Source organism: Populus alba, chromosome 17 (assembly GCF_005239225.2).
Source record: "Populus alba chromosome 17, ASM523922v2, whole genome shotgun sequence".
Taxonomy (NCBI): Eukaryota; Viridiplantae; Streptophyta; class Magnoliopsida; order Malpighiales; family Salicaceae; genus Populus; species Populus alba.
Window position 1 is genome coordinate 17,744,078 of NC_133300.1, and position 15,466 is coordinate 17,759,543.

Sequence of the window (15,466 nt, forward strand, 5' to 3'; positions counted from 1 at the left end):
GATTTGTTTAATAATAATTTTTTAAAACATTTTTAAACCGAATCAAACTAAATAAAGAAATTAAATTAATTGGTTCGGTTCAATTATATAAATATTAAAATAAAATAATTTTAATTTAATTATTTTATTTTAAATTAAACTAAATAAAAAATTATCAGAAAATAATCACTTCTAATGATTGAAAAGTTATTTAGAATTAATATTCTTACATGATCATTTAAAATAAAATGAAATTAACAAAATCTGAGAGTTAATGAAATTAACAAAATCTGAGAGTTTGCCCGTTCATAGACCTGATCCTTATTGCTTTGCTTGGGTTTTATGATGAGCAAATTCTTTACTTGACTCTTCTACATACACTGAAACTAAATCTTTTTTAGATTTTAATAAATCATTCCATATCTAAATTAAATTTATTTATAAGAAAATATTTTTGTTCTTATAAGTTGTCCTTGAAAGCCAATAATCACACAAGGGTCCAAAACCATGTAAAAGGGAATAATAATCATAACTTAAAAACCATACTCTCAGGAACAAAATCTGTATATTTTCCTATCGTCTTCAACCATGTAAATACATGCCATGCATGTACAATTAGCAAATCTCATCATTAAGAATCCTCTTACAAGATCCCGTCTCAGTAGCAGTGCTTCAATACCTTCTCCCAAAAACCCATTTCAGTCATGGCCTTCTCTGTAACAATTTCTTGCTACGACAATTTACTTCTGAAAAACTCCATCAATGGCCTAAACACCCAACCTAGAGCCTGCTCATTAGACCAGATCAAGTGTTTTCACATGAAAACTCAAGCAACCTCTGCTGCAAACCCATCTTTCAAGCAATCGTTTAGAGCCCATGAAGAAAACAAGAAGACACAAAAGGTCCCTTCACCGCCATTCGGATTTAAGGAGTACATGATCCAGAAAGGAAATCAAGTGAACAAAGCACTAGATGCGGCAGTGCCCTTGCAACATCCCAGAAAAATCCATGAAGCCATGAGATATTCTCTCCTTGCAGGTGGAAAGCGTGTTCGTCCAATTTTATGCATTGCTTCGTGTGAATTAGTGGGAGGAGATGAGGAATCAGCAATGTCGACGGCTTGTGCACTGGAGATGATTCACACCATGTCACTAATCCATGATGATCTTCCTTGTATGGACAATGATGATCTTAGACGAGGTATGCCCACAAGCCACAAAGTTTTTGGTGAAGATACAGCAGTTCTTGCTGGTGATGCACTCCTAGCCCTTGCCTTTGAGCACGTAGCCAGAAATACCAAGAATGTCTCGTCGGACCGCGTGGTCCAGGCCCTTGCTGAGCTTGGATCCGCTGTTGGATCAAAAGGTCTGGTGGCAGGTCAGGTTGTGGACATTGAAAGTGAAGGTAAAGAAGTGAGTTTGAGCACGCTGGAGTACATTCATGTCCATAAAACAGCAAAGCTTTTAGAGGCAGCAGTTGTCTGTGGAGCAATAATGGGAGGGGCAGATGCTACAAGCGTTGAAAGACTTAGAAAATATGCTAGATCTATCGGGTTGTTGTTTCAGGTGGTGGATGATATATTGGACATGACCAAGTCCTCCGAGGAGCTAGGAAAGACCGCCGGCAAGGATTTGACCAGTGACAAGGCTACATACCCTAAGCTGATCGGCGTAGATGAGGCCAAGAAATTTGCTGCCCAGTTGACTGATCAAGCTAATCAAGAACTTAGTTTCTATGATCCCGTTAAGGCTGCCCCATTGTACCATTTGGCTAGCTATATTGCTAGTCGACAAAATTAATTGGGTTATTAATTATAAATGTTCATGATTTCATCTTGTTTGTTTAAGGATACAATAAAGATGTGTTTCTTTTCAGTAAATACATTTAAAATACAAAATAAAATAAAATAAAAACTCTAAATATGCTTAAATAGATAATCTTGAACATATGTGAGGAAGGGTTTCATTTCAAAGTAGTTTGAATATTAATTATATCAAATTCAATTGATTTGATTAAACTGTATTTTAATTTTTTTTATCTAAAAATATTATTTTTTATTTAAAAAAATTAAATTAATATTATTTTAAATTAATTCAAATAACTCAAAATTCTTGATCTAGGATAAAAGTAGATAACTATGTATTTGCCTGCCATTACATTAATTGGGTCATATTTTGAATGTTGCGTCAATAAATTTCATTGCTGATGAAACTATTTATGGTCATCAGTCCCAAAGATTTGAGAACCAAAAATAATTAAAGCAACGAATTATATATTTAATATTTAGATCATAGCTATAAAATATGCCTAGATGATGGACTTGAAATAAGGTTTGGAATAGAATTAAAAGAATTAACTCTGATTCATTTATTTTTTAAATAATTAAAACAATATTATTTTATAAAAAAAAATTAACAAATTGAGAGCTGAGTTTTTATTGGATTTTATCCTAAATCAATAGAATTATGAATTATTCAAGTTTTATTTATTTATTAACTTGGATGTCCGGGCTAACTTGTGCTTATCTCGACTAATCCTACGGGCCCTGAAGTTAATGACTATATAAACTTTTAATGATCATCATATTAGTAATTACAAGTCTCGAACTTAAAATCATATGAGAAGTAAACTTTTTAATTCGAAACTCTTAGCATTGACAACTACTAAAAAATTTGAACAATTCAAGTTTTTAATAGGATAAGATTGAGCCATTACTTTTTTCTTCTTTAATTAGAATAGGTCTAGATCTCATATTTATGTGGATTTTATAAGTATATTTCTTAAAATTTATTTTAATTTATTTATAAATTATCTTTATAGAAATTAGAGTGGAAAAGTCAAATCAAACAAATGATTTTTAAATCCTAACCTCAATCTCAATGACATTGCATCCTGTGATTTCCACAAAAGTAATTGAGTCCTTAACATTTTGGATTTCTGCCAAGATAGTCCTCTTTTCAAATTTGTTAGAGATTTCCTTTAAAATCATAATTATTATCTAAAGAGGGACACACGTCACAACTCTTATCCGCTAAATTTGAGTCAGAGTTTGACTATTGATCACTGACCCCTGAACTTTATCGAAAACTGGTAAAAGAATTTGTTGGGGCATTGCATTGTCCTAAAATTTAAAACCCAGGGACTTAGCTGCTTTTTATCGAACTACAAGGTTCAATATGACTTGATCTTTAAACTGCAGGGGCCAAAACCATCATCAACAGTCTTTTTTTTAAAAAATTTATTCTTAAAGAAGTCTCCCCCACCAAGATCCCATCTCACAATCAACCATGGCCTTCTCTGCATTATTCTGGAGCTTTAACAGTTCATTTTTTCTCAAACACTCCATCAATCACCTTAAAAATCCACCAAAAACCCCACTAGGCCACCTCTATCTTTCCACCATGAAATTTGCAAGCTCGAATCTGAAGCAAACGAATCAAGCCCAAGAAGCCCCTTCACTTGCCTTTCAGCTTAAAGAATACATGTTCACCAAGTTGAAGCAAGTGAACGAAGCACTAGAAGAGGCAGTGCCCTTGCAACAGCCCATTAAAATCCATGAAGCAATGAGATATTCTCTCCTTGGTAATGGAAAACGAATGTGTCCGATTTTATGCATTGCTTCATGTGAGTTGGTCGGAGGGGATGAAGAACTAGCGATGCCAATGGCATGTGCTCTAGAGATGGTGCATGCCATGTCACTAATCCACGATGATCTTCCTTGCATGGACAATGATGATCTTAGAAGAGGCAAACCCACAAACCATAAAGTATTTGGTGAATGTATTGCAATTCTTGCAGGTGATGCACTCCTATCACTCGCTTTTGAGCACATAGCTAGCAAGACCAAGAATGTTTCGCCAGACTGCGTGGTTCGAGCCATTGCGGAGCTTGGTTCAGCTATTGGGTCAAGAGGTGTGGTCGCAGGCCAGATTGTGGACATTGATAGTGAAGGAAAAGAAGTAAGCATGAAGACGCTAGAGTATATTCATGTCCATAAAACAGCAAAGCTTGTAGAGGCATCTGCTGTTTGCGGGGCAATAATGGGAGGGGCGGATGTTGCAGGCATTGAAAGGCTTAGAAAATATGCGAGGTCTATTGGGTTATTGTATCAGGTGGTGGATGATATATTAGATGTAACCAAGTCGTCGGAGGAGCTAGGAAAGACAGCCGGGAAGGATTTGGCAAGTAACAAGGCTACATATCCCAAGTTGATGGGCATAGATGAGGCCAAGAAGTTTGCTGCTCAGTTGGTTGAGCAAGCCAAAAGAAGAACTTGCTAGCTTTGATTCTGCCAAGGCTGTCCCATTATTCCATTTAGCTGACTACATTGCTAGTCGACAGAGTTAGCAAGGTTACTCTAAAACATCCATGATTTTTGCAGGGTTTGTATAAAGAGATACACATAAAAATGCCCATTTCAATTATTTTTTTCATGTCCCATTGCAATAGATAATGTTTTATTATTTTCAACAAACGCTACATTCATTCTCAACTTGGTTCAAATTTCCTGCCTTTAGAGAGGATGGAGTTTGAATGTTGCTTCACTGCTGTATCAAACAGTAAGAGTTTGTTTCATGGAGAAGGACTCCTCCGTATCTTCAGAAGGCACCATGGAGATGCTTGTTTTTTGTTGCAAATTTTCTTTAATTCCACCAATGCAAGACAGCGTTCAACATATATACTTCACTCCATCATTGAGTGTGAGTCGCAAACAATTGCCAAGCCTGCAGGAAGAAACAGGAAACAACTAGGATTCCTCCGCGGTCTAGATTTTTGTCATCTATAAAGACCTACGCAACCTCAAAAACCAATTGAAACTCTTTTCAGAGTGGGGTCATACAAACACAACTATTAGAAGGAACTAAACCATCAGAGTCTCCTGTCGAGTATGCCAAGCTACAACATCTTTGTATGGTAAGTTACCCCCAAATATATCAAGAGCACTGCCCACAGTAAGATCCACGCATCCGTCTCCTGCCACCTTTATTCTTTCCAAATCAATCATTGTTGTCACACCGCCAGCATAAGTCACAGGAATCTGACCCACCCAAACCGCAATTCGTTAGCAATTCATACATTAAAACAGTGCATAAAGACATCCACATATTAATGCATAAAGACCTGCTGTGCTGTGTTCTATTGAAAAAAGCTAGCATTGCAATTAAAAACTGCTAGTCCTGGATTCAGTTAGAACTCCGAAGATCAGTTCCATGTCCATCAGAAACTGCTAACCAATGGTTCACAACCACTTGCACACCACAGACTCCTCCACATCAACAGCTAAAGAGGGTATCAATTTATGACAATTTTAACTTTAGGCATGCATAAAACATTTCTTGGTTAGTTTATAGCAGTCATCCTGATAGGACCTGTCACTAGAGGTAGATGGTTTCTTTTGCTTTCTACCATGTAACACACAGATATTATCATCAAAGATCTCAAAAAAGAAAGAAAAAAAGAAGAAGCTATTATTAATAGCAACAGTTTTTGGTGTGATGTGGATAAACTGTATCAATGACATCGGTGCTTAGGCATTTCATAACAGAATATCAATAATGAATAAGAGCATAACAAGATAGCTAAGACAGGCAAGAGAAAACAGAAAAGTCATGGTATGCAAAATGATACTCCTAAGTCACTTACTGGTGAGTGCCTGCCAAGCAATGCCACAAGCTCTTCATCAATTCCCAACCTGCAATAAACAGTAGTTTGGTGCATGTGATGTAAATATAATGAAAAGGAGTTTTATAGGATTAACCTTTTCTTCCCAGAAAAGGAAATATTGGATAGAATATCCTATCATGTTAAGTGCCTAAAATTAGAAAGCAGAATGGCATCAAAGTTCTAACATGGTTTCTTCAGTGAAAAAGAAAATGTCCCAGACTGTTGAAGAAATTTCACGAGGTTTTAGATTCTATATTAAAAGCATCACTGTTGTAGGGTATAGTAATGATTAAACACATTCCTGCTTCCTGAATACATTCAATCTAATCCGGGCTTTACTGATTACTTCAACTCCAAAGTGTTGTATGATCTGTAGCTGTGATGTATTGCCATAATCATGAATTCATTACCAACACAAGGCGGTATCCTTTTTGTTTAATAAAACCAAGGGTTGTTAAATAAAAGTAGAGGCAGGATATAAACAGCAGAGCAATCAGAGATCAATCCTCCAACAAGAACTCATAGCACAGTATTCAGAGACATCTAATGGAATAACCATATTACTCACAATGGAAATAACAGAAAAGTGAGCAGAGAGCATGCAGTGACAGGTTGTTTTGGAGAAGAAAAGATAAGGTTGATGAAAGGTAAATTTCTCCTAAATTGAAATACACGATCATTATCCACCACTATTATATATCTAATAGAAACTAGATGGTAAAACTTACAGGAAAAAAAGAACCTAGAAAATTGAAGGCAATGAAGCAACACTCAGAATTTACCTTTTCCCTTCAACATCAACACCATGAACTAAAAACTCATCAGCATAGTTAGCGAGAAATTCTAATACTTCCTCCTCAAGATATACATCACTGAACTTCTGCCATCTATCAGTGACAATTGCATATCTACCATCCTGCACATCAGAAACAGCACATCCAAGGTCATAAAAGGTAGAAGTTGAAAATACAGTACCTTTAATTTGTGAAGGGAGATAACACTAGATGCCTTCACAGATACTTTGTTTAGGCTACAATACTTGAGACATGCTATCAGTTCTAATATGTTACCATGTAAAACTTGAAATACCAGCAGGTCATTAAAAATTAAGTTGCAGAAAATGTCAGAAGTTCAGTCATAATCTTTCAAGTTGGATATCACCCAAAGTTGTACTCAATGTCTACAAAAACAGATATGTGTGCTTATTGATTTCATACCTTCTTTCTGCAGCTAAGGTCTAAAACAAGCTTCTGCTTTCCAACAACACGAACAAGATCTTTCAGCCTTTCTAGGTCCATTTGACCATTATTAAAGACATACTGTGAGAGACACAAACGAACTATTTAAAGAGCATGTAATCACAAAAAGAAAAGAAAAGAAAGGGATAAATGAAAACAAAAGGTCTTCCAGAATACTTTCTTGAGGGTACTCAACATGCCTGTTCCAATCACATTAAACACTGGACTCGAAATATTAACCACTAAGACATGGACTTAGCACTCCTATGAGCATTTATTAACAAACATAGAGCACTATTGATGCAAGACTCCCTTTAGATTTTATGTGTCACATGATAAGCATCTGAACTTTTAGAGAATTTCCTTGGAGGTTAAGTTGTTTTACATGGTGACTAAGACTAGTGAATACTTTTTGTACAAGGATCTAGGGCTTTAACTAGTATAAATAGGTAACCACCTAGTATATATAGGTCGCAAGGATTATTTTAATGAACTTTCTTCATTATTTATCAATCCATTCAGATTTTAAAGGTTTCTTGATGAACCCTAAACCTTATTATCTTGTTCCAGCTTCAATTTTATTCATCTTTTAGCCATTATTCTGCTGCCATTGCTGTTTTATACTGTATTATTCTTCTCACCCTCCGTCAACTATGAATATATGCAACCTTGTAGCAGGAACTACAAAAATGCCCAAGAGACAAATGCATGGCAAAATGTGAGCACAAAGTACATGACATACTGAAGTAACAATAACATGGCTGGCTCCTTCCTCTATGTAGTTCAAAGCGTTGTTTACATTGATACCACCTCCAACTTGCAAGCCTCCTAGATTTTTCAAATCCTCGCAGTAAGTTCAGCAGAGGAAAAATCTGTAAGTTTTAAACATCCCATCAACCATACAGAAGTAAAAGAGCATATTCACTATACAATTGACCCCATTTCAAAATCTCAGTATAAACAATAATACAATCCTTTTTGCGTTAGAGGAAATTAACACCCACAGATGTTGTATTTTAAACAGCATCTCAATAGTAAAATTACCCCAAATATACCAATAGAGTCAGAATATCTCCAGCAAAACAAAGGGTTTTTTTACACTCAACACAAATACAAGTCAATAAAAGAATAATCCAAATAAAATCATCTTTTTTCTATATGAGGGTTTATCATTAAACAGAGAAATTCCATGAACCATACCATACCATCAACCAAAAGTGAATTATTTGTGGGATAGGCAATTTGTATTTGCTGAAATAGTTTTCTTAAAGAACCACAAATATGGAAAAAAACTAACATTACAAAAGTAAAGAAAAAATCTAATCCACCAGAAACAAAAAAACATAGACCTACCAGGATAGGCACGCAGAGCTTCAACAGCTGCAGCTTTGCTCAAATCATCAGCTCCGAGCATGATCACATGACCACCCATCAGCCCATCTTCTTTATACAAATTTGCAAACTCCGCTGCCGACTTATCTGATTCAAAATTTGTCACAAGAGCTGAACCATCCTCTTCCTTCGAATCTCGAAGGGTAGACCCAACAATTTGTTTCACCTTCCCCTGAAAAACAAATCATGATTTAAACACGAAACTAAACCCACTCTTTAACCTAACATAGAAATAGCACCGATATTTGAAATTTAAAACCCAGTCCCTAAACTCAATTCAATGATAGAATAGGCAATAAAAGCTGAATTTTGCTAAAATGTGACTTCTTGACTCTATAAGTGAAAGCATAAGCCACCAAATTACCTACTTGACGATTGATAATTTGATATATAAAATAAAAAAAGGGTGCTTAAAATAGCAGTCATATCACACTCTCATTCATGAAATTATCTAACAGTTTACACACTTTTTAAGCAATTCCCTCAAGCATTCAACTTAGTAAATCTTACAGGATTAAACAAAGAAAGAGAGAACGAAAGAAAAGAAAACCCAAAAATTGAAAAGATTATCAGTGAGAACCATGAAGAGAATTACAATACATTGAATCAAATACCTTGTGTATATCAATGCAGGGTCGAAAACGAACTGCACATTTTATAGATAAGCAAGAAGAAGAAGATTCTATAAGAAAAAAAATTATAATTTCAAGTCAGAACAGGTTAAAAAGGACTGAATCTCAGAGAAAATAGAACTTTTGCAAAAGAGTGAGATAAAAAAGAGAGTGAAAGCAACGAAGCAGCCAGCAGGAGCATACGAGAGGAGGCATGCAAAGAAGGGAAGGATGTAATGAATCTGTTTCCGTGGTGTCTTTGACAACCATGAAAGAATGAAGAGGAGCTGAAGACCTTTCTTGATGCAAGAAACTTGGAAGAGGATGAAGCGGAGGCGCGTAGGCTGCTGCTGCTAGTTGCCATTCTTGGTTTTGCTGAAGAAACTGCGAAGACAGGACTGACTGAGTGTGTTTGGTAGCTTCATTTCAAATATTTTTTTTATTTAAAAATTTATTAAAATAATATTTTTATTTTTCAAAAATTATTTTTAATATTAACATCAAAATAATCTAAAAATACTAAAAAATATATTAATTAAAAATAAAAAAATTAATTTTTTTTATAAAATATAAAAACAAATAAGCCCAACTACCAGTGTTTAAAGTTTTGTTTTTCTGAGTTTTACTTAAAAATAATATTTTTTTATTTTTAAAAAAATATTATTATTAAAAAGAATTTTTTATGATAATCTTGTCTTCTTCTTTTTTACACCAAATGATCATTAAAGGATAGCAAATGGTTATTTTTATCTTTAAAAAAAATAAAAATAGTATAGTTATTTATTTGCCTCAAGCTCAAAAATAAAATTGAATTGCTATCTAAAGATATTTATGTCTTTATATTTTTTTGCAAGATTATGAAAGGCCCTTTATACTTTTACAATAAAAAAAAAAGAAAAAAAAAAGAGTATGGGGTGATTTTATTTTTTCACATATTTTTATTTTTATGAATGCTAGAATGAATGAGGAATGTTTTGAATTTTTTTACTTTGAGTAATTAATTTTTAAATAAAAAAGCAATGTGTGTGACCCTTAAAAGTTGGCTTGTGGGATGCGCTTGCTTTCTTTAAAAAATACATTTACTTTCTTTAAAAAATACATGTGGCGCATCTCTATGGTTAAATCTATTGTTCCGCTATATCATTGAAAGCGCCACCTTGCCCCTTGATTTTGGGAATTGTGAATCTCATTTTCTTCTAATACTTCGGGCCAAAGTTGTAAGATTCGATCCGATCCGATCCCGGTTCAAGGCCTGGATTTCCAGAATTCTGATCAAATTATCGAATTAGCCGAATCAATTTTTTTTAATTAAAATAACATCGTTTTAGTAAAAAAAACATAATAAAAAAATCAACAAGTTTACGGCCGGCTCAACCAGGTCACCGGGTCACACCAAGTTTTTTCTTTCTTTATTTTTTCTTCAGCCTAGCCCAATTCCAGCCCTGGATCGGCCGGATCCCGAGTCAACCCATTGAGCCAAACCAAATTTCAAAACTATGCTTTAAGCAACAGAGTCCTTGAAACATCTCCTTGGGTCATTCTAATCCTAAAACCCAAATGATATCAAATGAACCATGAAGGGGAAGATGGCTTTCAACTTCCGCTCATAAACCAACTTGCCTATGAGAAGAGCTCCATTCAAAAGCAAGATGTTGCCTACCATAATGTCCTTGTTATATGATAAACTTGCTTGTGATCATATCTTACTAGCATTATTGAAAATTTCTAGCTCTTTACTATTAGTTAACTTATTCAAGTTTGTCACCACAATCTTTTCTTTATAGTGATCAAATTATACAAGTTACTGGGCAATCAGCACAGGCTGTACGGTGGCTGATTTGGAATACAGATTGCCTTTCTTCGTATGGTTCATGGTTCATGTCCTAGTTGTGCACTTCATATAAATAGACGAAGTAATCTATTTTCATTATATTATGTTATGCTATATCAAACAACATTTGAAATCATACATTAACCATGGAAAATATATGGAAACAAAAAAAAAAAACTATTCTGCTTTTGTCTGAGAATGGCCAAATCATAAATAGTCAGTGGCGTGTCAAGTTCCAATATGTACTCAAAGAATATGTATGTGGAGGTCCTAGAGGATAACATGGATCCTTTGGCCAATAAAGGGGGTGAACGAGTGAAGATATGACCAGCATCTTTTGCCACTCAAAGAATATATACATACTCAATAAAGCCTTGGCTTACTGACGTAACTATACAAATAAAATTATAATCTTTTGCCACTCACCAATGCCACTATGCTATCATGCAATGCTAATAAAAAGCCATCTCAAACAGCCAACATAAAAAATAAAAAAAACCTGGATTCTGTCGGCTGAATCCACAGTTACACTTTCAAAATGCATTACCAGTGGTGACCAATAGTCATGACATGACCAGCAAATTCATCTTTTCATCATTCATTAGCAGCTACACATTTCCTGTCAGCATGGCAGTAGTTGCGACCAACAAACTTTCGGTCAGAACACTTAGCTGTTTGCAGATTTTAGCAGCAGCTTACCATCCTCAAGCAATTCTGGACACCAATAAACCTGTACCAAGCACACAATTCCAGGTAATTTAATTTCATGTTGTTGCTGGTTGTCTATCTCCCAGATGTCAGTGAAGAACAGTTATAGTAAATATCTAGAGTAATGCGCTACAATAGAAACAAAGAGAATGTTTCAACATAGAGATCTCTAATTACTGCAAGTTCCACCTTTTTAGGTAGAAAATCTCAGGTGCTAAGAAACTTAAAGCAACTCATGCTAGGAAAGGATAGCGGGGCAAGCACTGTAGCTTTATTTTGTATCTACTGAAAATTGATTGTTAAACATGGACATTGTTCCATCATCTTTGCAGAACATCTAGCATCTAATGGGACATCATATCCTCACATGGCATTTTATTGCATAAGTACAAGTAGAACCCTCATGACTCTCGGTTATAAATAATGAATTCAAATTTCTGCTTGCTCAGTTTCTTTTAAAAAAACTGCTAGTTAAAGCATCCCTGTTTTGAAAATGCAATTCAAAATTCTGATTCAAGAAGATCTTAAAAGTAAAAAATGTTCTACCACCTCTGAATCATACCTAACATCTATAAGTAAACAGGGAATATATATCATTATGTGGCCTTCTATTGGATCACCCAAACTCACTCTAATTTTGGTTTTACATAATGATATCAAATTTTAAGGGACCAAAGGTTTCATGCATTACCTTACTCTAGTTTGATGTGGTAAATAATTGCAACTTGAAATCAAGAAGAGAGAAAAAAGGTGATGGAAATTCATAATGCAAAGTTGACTTACCCAAAAATATGAGGGTAAGAATTGTTGTCAATATCATTTTCATTGAATGTCGATTAAATTCAAAATGAAAGGGGAATCTTTGATATCTTGCCCCAAGGCTGCTGCCCAGGTGCATTACTTCTGATTGCAATCTAAAACATATTCCTTGGAGGCTTCTGTATCCAGATCCTAGCATTTGTCCTAGACAATGGCCCTGTAATAGAGAAGCAAACTGATAAGCATCTACTGCTTTCACATGATTGATAGGGAAGAACCATTTTCACTAGCATCCCAAGTCATCTTATCATGCTTAAATATGTTTTTGTAAATATGGGATATCAGACTTTCTTATAGCATCTGGTGCATCTTCCAGACATGCATGTAATTTCCAACTCTTAAAGCACCAGGAAACAACAAAAAGTTGCATGATCCGTGAATATGAAAAAACAACAAAGAATCCTTGATTGGGCAGAACTTTTCATATAGCTGTCATGCTTCAATACCTGAGAAGTGGATTTTTCCTTTACCAGAAAAAAGGCTATAAACAGACTTTCTGGTAACAAAATTTTAGTTAAGAGTAGCCTTAACATGGATCATCAAAGTACCTGTGCAGAATGAGATGATTCAGTGTAAGTAGGCGAATGCCTATATTCTTCTCCATCTTTCAATCTCTTTGTATAGTTCCTACCAACTCTGTTCCTATGAGCAGTCCATAGGTTGCTCAAGAAACCAAAGAAGATCATGATGCTGTAGATACCTCTTGACTTGATCTCATGGAAGAAGCTCCTAGATTTGGCTTCATTAGCTTCCAGGTCCCAGTGATCATCACCAACATGCCTATCATGATGGATCTCTTGCCGAGAGTTCATCATATCTGAGCCTAATCCGGTGGAGTTATGTGAAGCAACATTTCTCTTATCCTCATTTGCAGATTCAAGATAAAGATCAGCATGCCCAACTCCAGTCATTTTTACCCTCTCAAATTCTCTGCTGTCATGCTCAACAATTTCATTATCCTTTAAACTAACACCTGAGTTTGGATCAAGGAATCTGCTCAAAATGCTACTTTCTTCCATTTCATAAGGATGCATATTTTCAGTGGGATTTCCTCCTGTAAGAAATGATGCTAATACATCTCTGTCTTGGTCATTTAAATTAACCCAATCAGAGTTTCTCATGGAATCATCCATTGAACGGCCCTTCACACTCTTCTCCACTTCATTTATATGTTCCCTAATGGCTATAATAAACTGTCTGTGCCTTGAAATCACATCTTCTCTGGCTTGAGATTTGTTTGCTGTGCTTGATGAATTAACAGCTCTTTCAAAATCTTCCAGCTGTTAGGGAAAATAAACAGAATCAGACAACTAAAACCACCAATGGAAAGTAAGCTTCTCATCAGCAAATACCTGCCATTTCGCAGTTCCAAGTATGGTAGCAAGATCACGCTTATGATATTCTATTGATGAAAGCAATCTTGGGTCGGGATGTTCACTCCGAACAAGACTCTGCTCATGCAATAGAAGGCGAAAAAGCGACTCCATCCTAAACATTAACAGCAACAGCAATCTTAAGTTCAAAGCAACATTAAAATCTACCCTACATATGCATCTTCCCACGTTAACACGTTAGAACAAAATGATTCAACCCCGAACGAGAGCCTAACACAGGCAGTACCACAATTAAGTTTAATAGTCAACGAAATGCTAGCAAAATGGTTATTTTAAATTTTTCTAGACATCAGATATTACCACAATGTGCTATGTGCTTTGTGCTTTGAACTAGCAATAAAAGGAAAGGCCACACCTAATCTTACAAAACATGATGTACTAACAATAGAAGTAAAGCTAAAAAAACACAACTAAAAGAAAACCAATCCATCAAATATAAAGTTTACAAAGAACCCAGAAACTAAATCTTCAAAAACAGCTTAATAATCAATAAAAATGAAATCTTTTCGTTAGCCCTCTAATCAAGCACATTCCAAAATCAAGCCAAAGTTCCCAACTTTAAATAGAAACCAAAGGAAAATGGCAATAAATGATGGAATCTAACCTGTCAGCAGAGTCTTGAACCACCTCAGCAGCTGAGAATAAGGGGTCGGATTCCCATTCATGAAAACTTGATGCCATTTATTGAGCCTAAGAAAAAAACCCAACAAAAGTTCACATAAAAAAGCTTAAAGGCTGCACCTTTAAAGAATGATGATCTTTAACAAATGAAGAAAGTGAAAGACATGATACAAATGGAGAATAGAAATGGGTTTTTGCAAACTTACTCTCTCTCTCTCTCTCTCTCTCTCTCTGAAGTTAAAATGGAAATGGGTTTCTCTTTCTTTGGAGAGAGAGAGAGATATCTATGAGTTTGTATGGTAAGATTTAGGTTTCACGGAGGATGAAGATGGTGCAAAAAGGCAGAGCAAAAAGAAGGAAAGGTAAGGAAAAGCATAGATTTGAGGTCTTTTGGTCATTTTAATTTACAGATGGATTGTCTATCTGTGAGTTTCTTTTTATTGGATTAACCATTTTTACTGTTTTTTTTTTTTTTTTTTGCTTTTGTGATGATATTTTATTAGAATCAAAGTACAGCAGACTATTTTCAAAATCAAAAGCACGGATGAAATTAAAAATTTCTGCTTCGAAGGGTCAGGAACAAGGTTGTTAAAAAAATATTTTAAACACAGTAAAAAATACAAAATAAATTTGAATTATAAAAATATATTATGAAATCATAAAAATCATAAAAAGTTTTGTATTTTCAATTTTTTTTTTTTTTTTTTTTTTATGATTTTAGATTATTTTAATGTATTGATATTAAAAATAAATTTAAAAAATAAAAAAAACTATTATTTATATATACAATTGAGCACGTAAATATTATTTAAATTGATTAATAAAAAAACTTAATTAATTAATTGTTATAGTATAAGAATAATACGAATTATTTTGTGTAAACTTATAATAAATAATGCTTTTTAAAATAATTTTTTATTTAAAAATATATTAAAATATTTTTTTATATTAATATGTTAAAATTATATAAAAATATTCCTTGATGTTAAAAATATTTTTTTAAAAAAAAATATAGAAACACAAACAAAAACTATGCCAATTGCCAAATACCCATTAATATGAGTGATTTTGTAAACTTTACTTGGCCACGTCATGCTATAAATATAGTCTTTACGACTTTACTTGGCCACATAATGCTACAAGTATATTATTTAGATACAACCAAGGTCATGCTGATGTGAGCTGGAGCCTTAAAGTATACAATTCTTG

General features: G+C 34.3%; 4 protein-coding genes across 9 annotated transcripts; 2 read left to right on the forward strand and 2 right to left on the reverse strand.

Moving 5' to 3' along the window:
• Positions 1-615: 615 nt before the first annotated feature.
• LOC118039623 (geranylgeranyl pyrophosphate synthase, chloroplastic) lies at positions 616-1,778 on the forward strand. The gene has a single exon (XM_035046377.2). The coding sequence runs from the start codon at positions 684-686 to the stop codon at positions 1,776-1,778; it is 1,095 nt and encodes a 364-aa protein (XP_034902268.1). The 5' UTR covers positions 616-683.
• Positions 1,779-3,259: 1,481 nt separating this feature from the next.
• LOC118039625 (heterodimeric geranylgeranyl pyrophosphate synthase large subunit 1, chloroplastic) lies at positions 3,260-4,381 on the forward strand. The gene has a single exon (XM_035046378.2). It carries the CDS (start codon positions 3,267-3,269, stop codon positions 4,257-4,259), a length of 993 nt encoding a protein of 330 aa, XP_034902269.1. The 5' UTR covers positions 3,260-3,266; the 3' UTR covers positions 4,260-4,381.
• Positions 4,382-4,410: 29 nt separating this feature from the next.
• LOC118039626 (1-(5-phosphoribosyl)-5-[(5-phosphoribosylamino)methylideneamino] imidazole-4-carboxamide isomerase, chloroplastic) lies at positions 4,411-9,306 on the reverse strand. 3 transcript variants are annotated; one of them, XM_035046380.2, is made up of 8 exons: positions 9,089-9,306; positions 8,888-8,919; positions 8,235-8,445; positions 7,624-7,709; positions 6,861-6,962; positions 6,426-6,559; positions 5,623-5,671; positions 4,411-5,017 (listed from the first exon to the last, which is right to left on the reverse strand). In XM_035046380.2, the coding sequence occupies exons 1-8, from the start codon at positions 9,246-9,248 to the stop codon at positions 4,841-4,843; spliced, it is 951 nt and encodes a 316-aa protein (XP_034902271.1). In that variant the 5' UTR covers positions 9,249-9,306; the 3' UTR covers positions 4,411-4,840. The 3 variants fall into 3 exon arrangements, with proteins under 3 accessions (XP_034902271.1, XP_034902270.1, XP_034902272.1); XM_035046379.2 differs by having other exon boundaries at positions 8,888-8,955; positions 9,089-9,305; XM_035046381.2 differs by lacking the exon at positions 6,861-6,962 and having other exon boundaries at positions 8,888-8,955.
• Positions 9,307-10,789: 1,483 nt separating this feature from the next.
• On the reverse strand, positions 10,790-14,654 carry LOC118039627 (uncharacterized). 4 transcript variants are annotated; one of them, XM_073405506.1, is made up of 6 exons: positions 14,467-14,654; positions 14,241-14,325; positions 13,595-13,730; positions 12,791-13,522; positions 12,207-12,399; positions 10,790-11,445 (listed from the first exon to the last, which is right to left on the reverse strand). In XM_073405506.1, exons 2-6 carry the CDS (start codon positions 14,315-14,317, stop codon positions 11,420-11,422), a joined length of 1,164 nt encoding a protein of 387 aa, XP_073261607.1. In that variant the 5' UTR covers positions 14,318-14,325; positions 14,467-14,654; the 3' UTR covers positions 10,790-11,419. The 4 variants fall into 4 exon arrangements, with proteins under 4 accessions (XP_073261607.1, XP_034902275.1, XP_034902276.1 ...); XM_035046384.2 differs by having other exon boundaries at positions 14,241-14,326; positions 14,464-14,654; XM_035046385.2 differs by having other exon boundaries at positions 14,241-14,326; positions 14,460-14,654.
• Between the last annotated feature and the right edge of the window lie 812 nt (positions 14,655-15,466).

Coding starts and splice junctions, on each gene's coding strand:
- LOC118039623 (XM_035046377.2), top strand. CDS start 684: ATGGCCTTCTCTGTAACAATTTCTTGCTACGACAATTTACTTCTGAAA.
- LOC118039625 (XM_035046378.2), top strand. CDS start 3,267: ATGGCCTTCTCTGCATTATTCTGGAGCTTTAACAGTTCATTTTTTCTC.
- LOC118039626 (XM_035046379.2), bottom strand. CDS start 9,248: ATGGCAACTAGCAGCAGCAGCCTACGCGCCTCCGCTTCATCCTCTTCC. Junction 6,963..7,623: donor GCCATGTTATTGTTACTTCA/GTATGTCATGTA, acceptor TGTCTCTCACAG/TATGTCTTTAATAATGGTCA. Junction 5,672..6,425: donor GTTGATGTTGAAGGGAAAAG/GTAAATTCTGAG, acceptor TGTTTATTGCAG/GTTGGGAATTGATGAAGAGC.
- LOC118039627 (XM_073405506.1), bottom strand. CDS start 14,317: ATGGCATCAAGTTTTCATGAATGGGAATCCGACCCCTTATTCTCAGCT. Junction 13,523..13,594: donor TTGGAACTGCGAAATGGCAG/GTATTTGCTGAT, acceptor TTTCCCTAACAG/CTGGAAGATTTTGAAAGAGC. Junction 11,446..12,206: donor TCTTACCCTCATATTTTTGG/GTAAGTCAACTT, acceptor TGCTTGGTACAG/GTTTATTGGTGTCCAGAATT.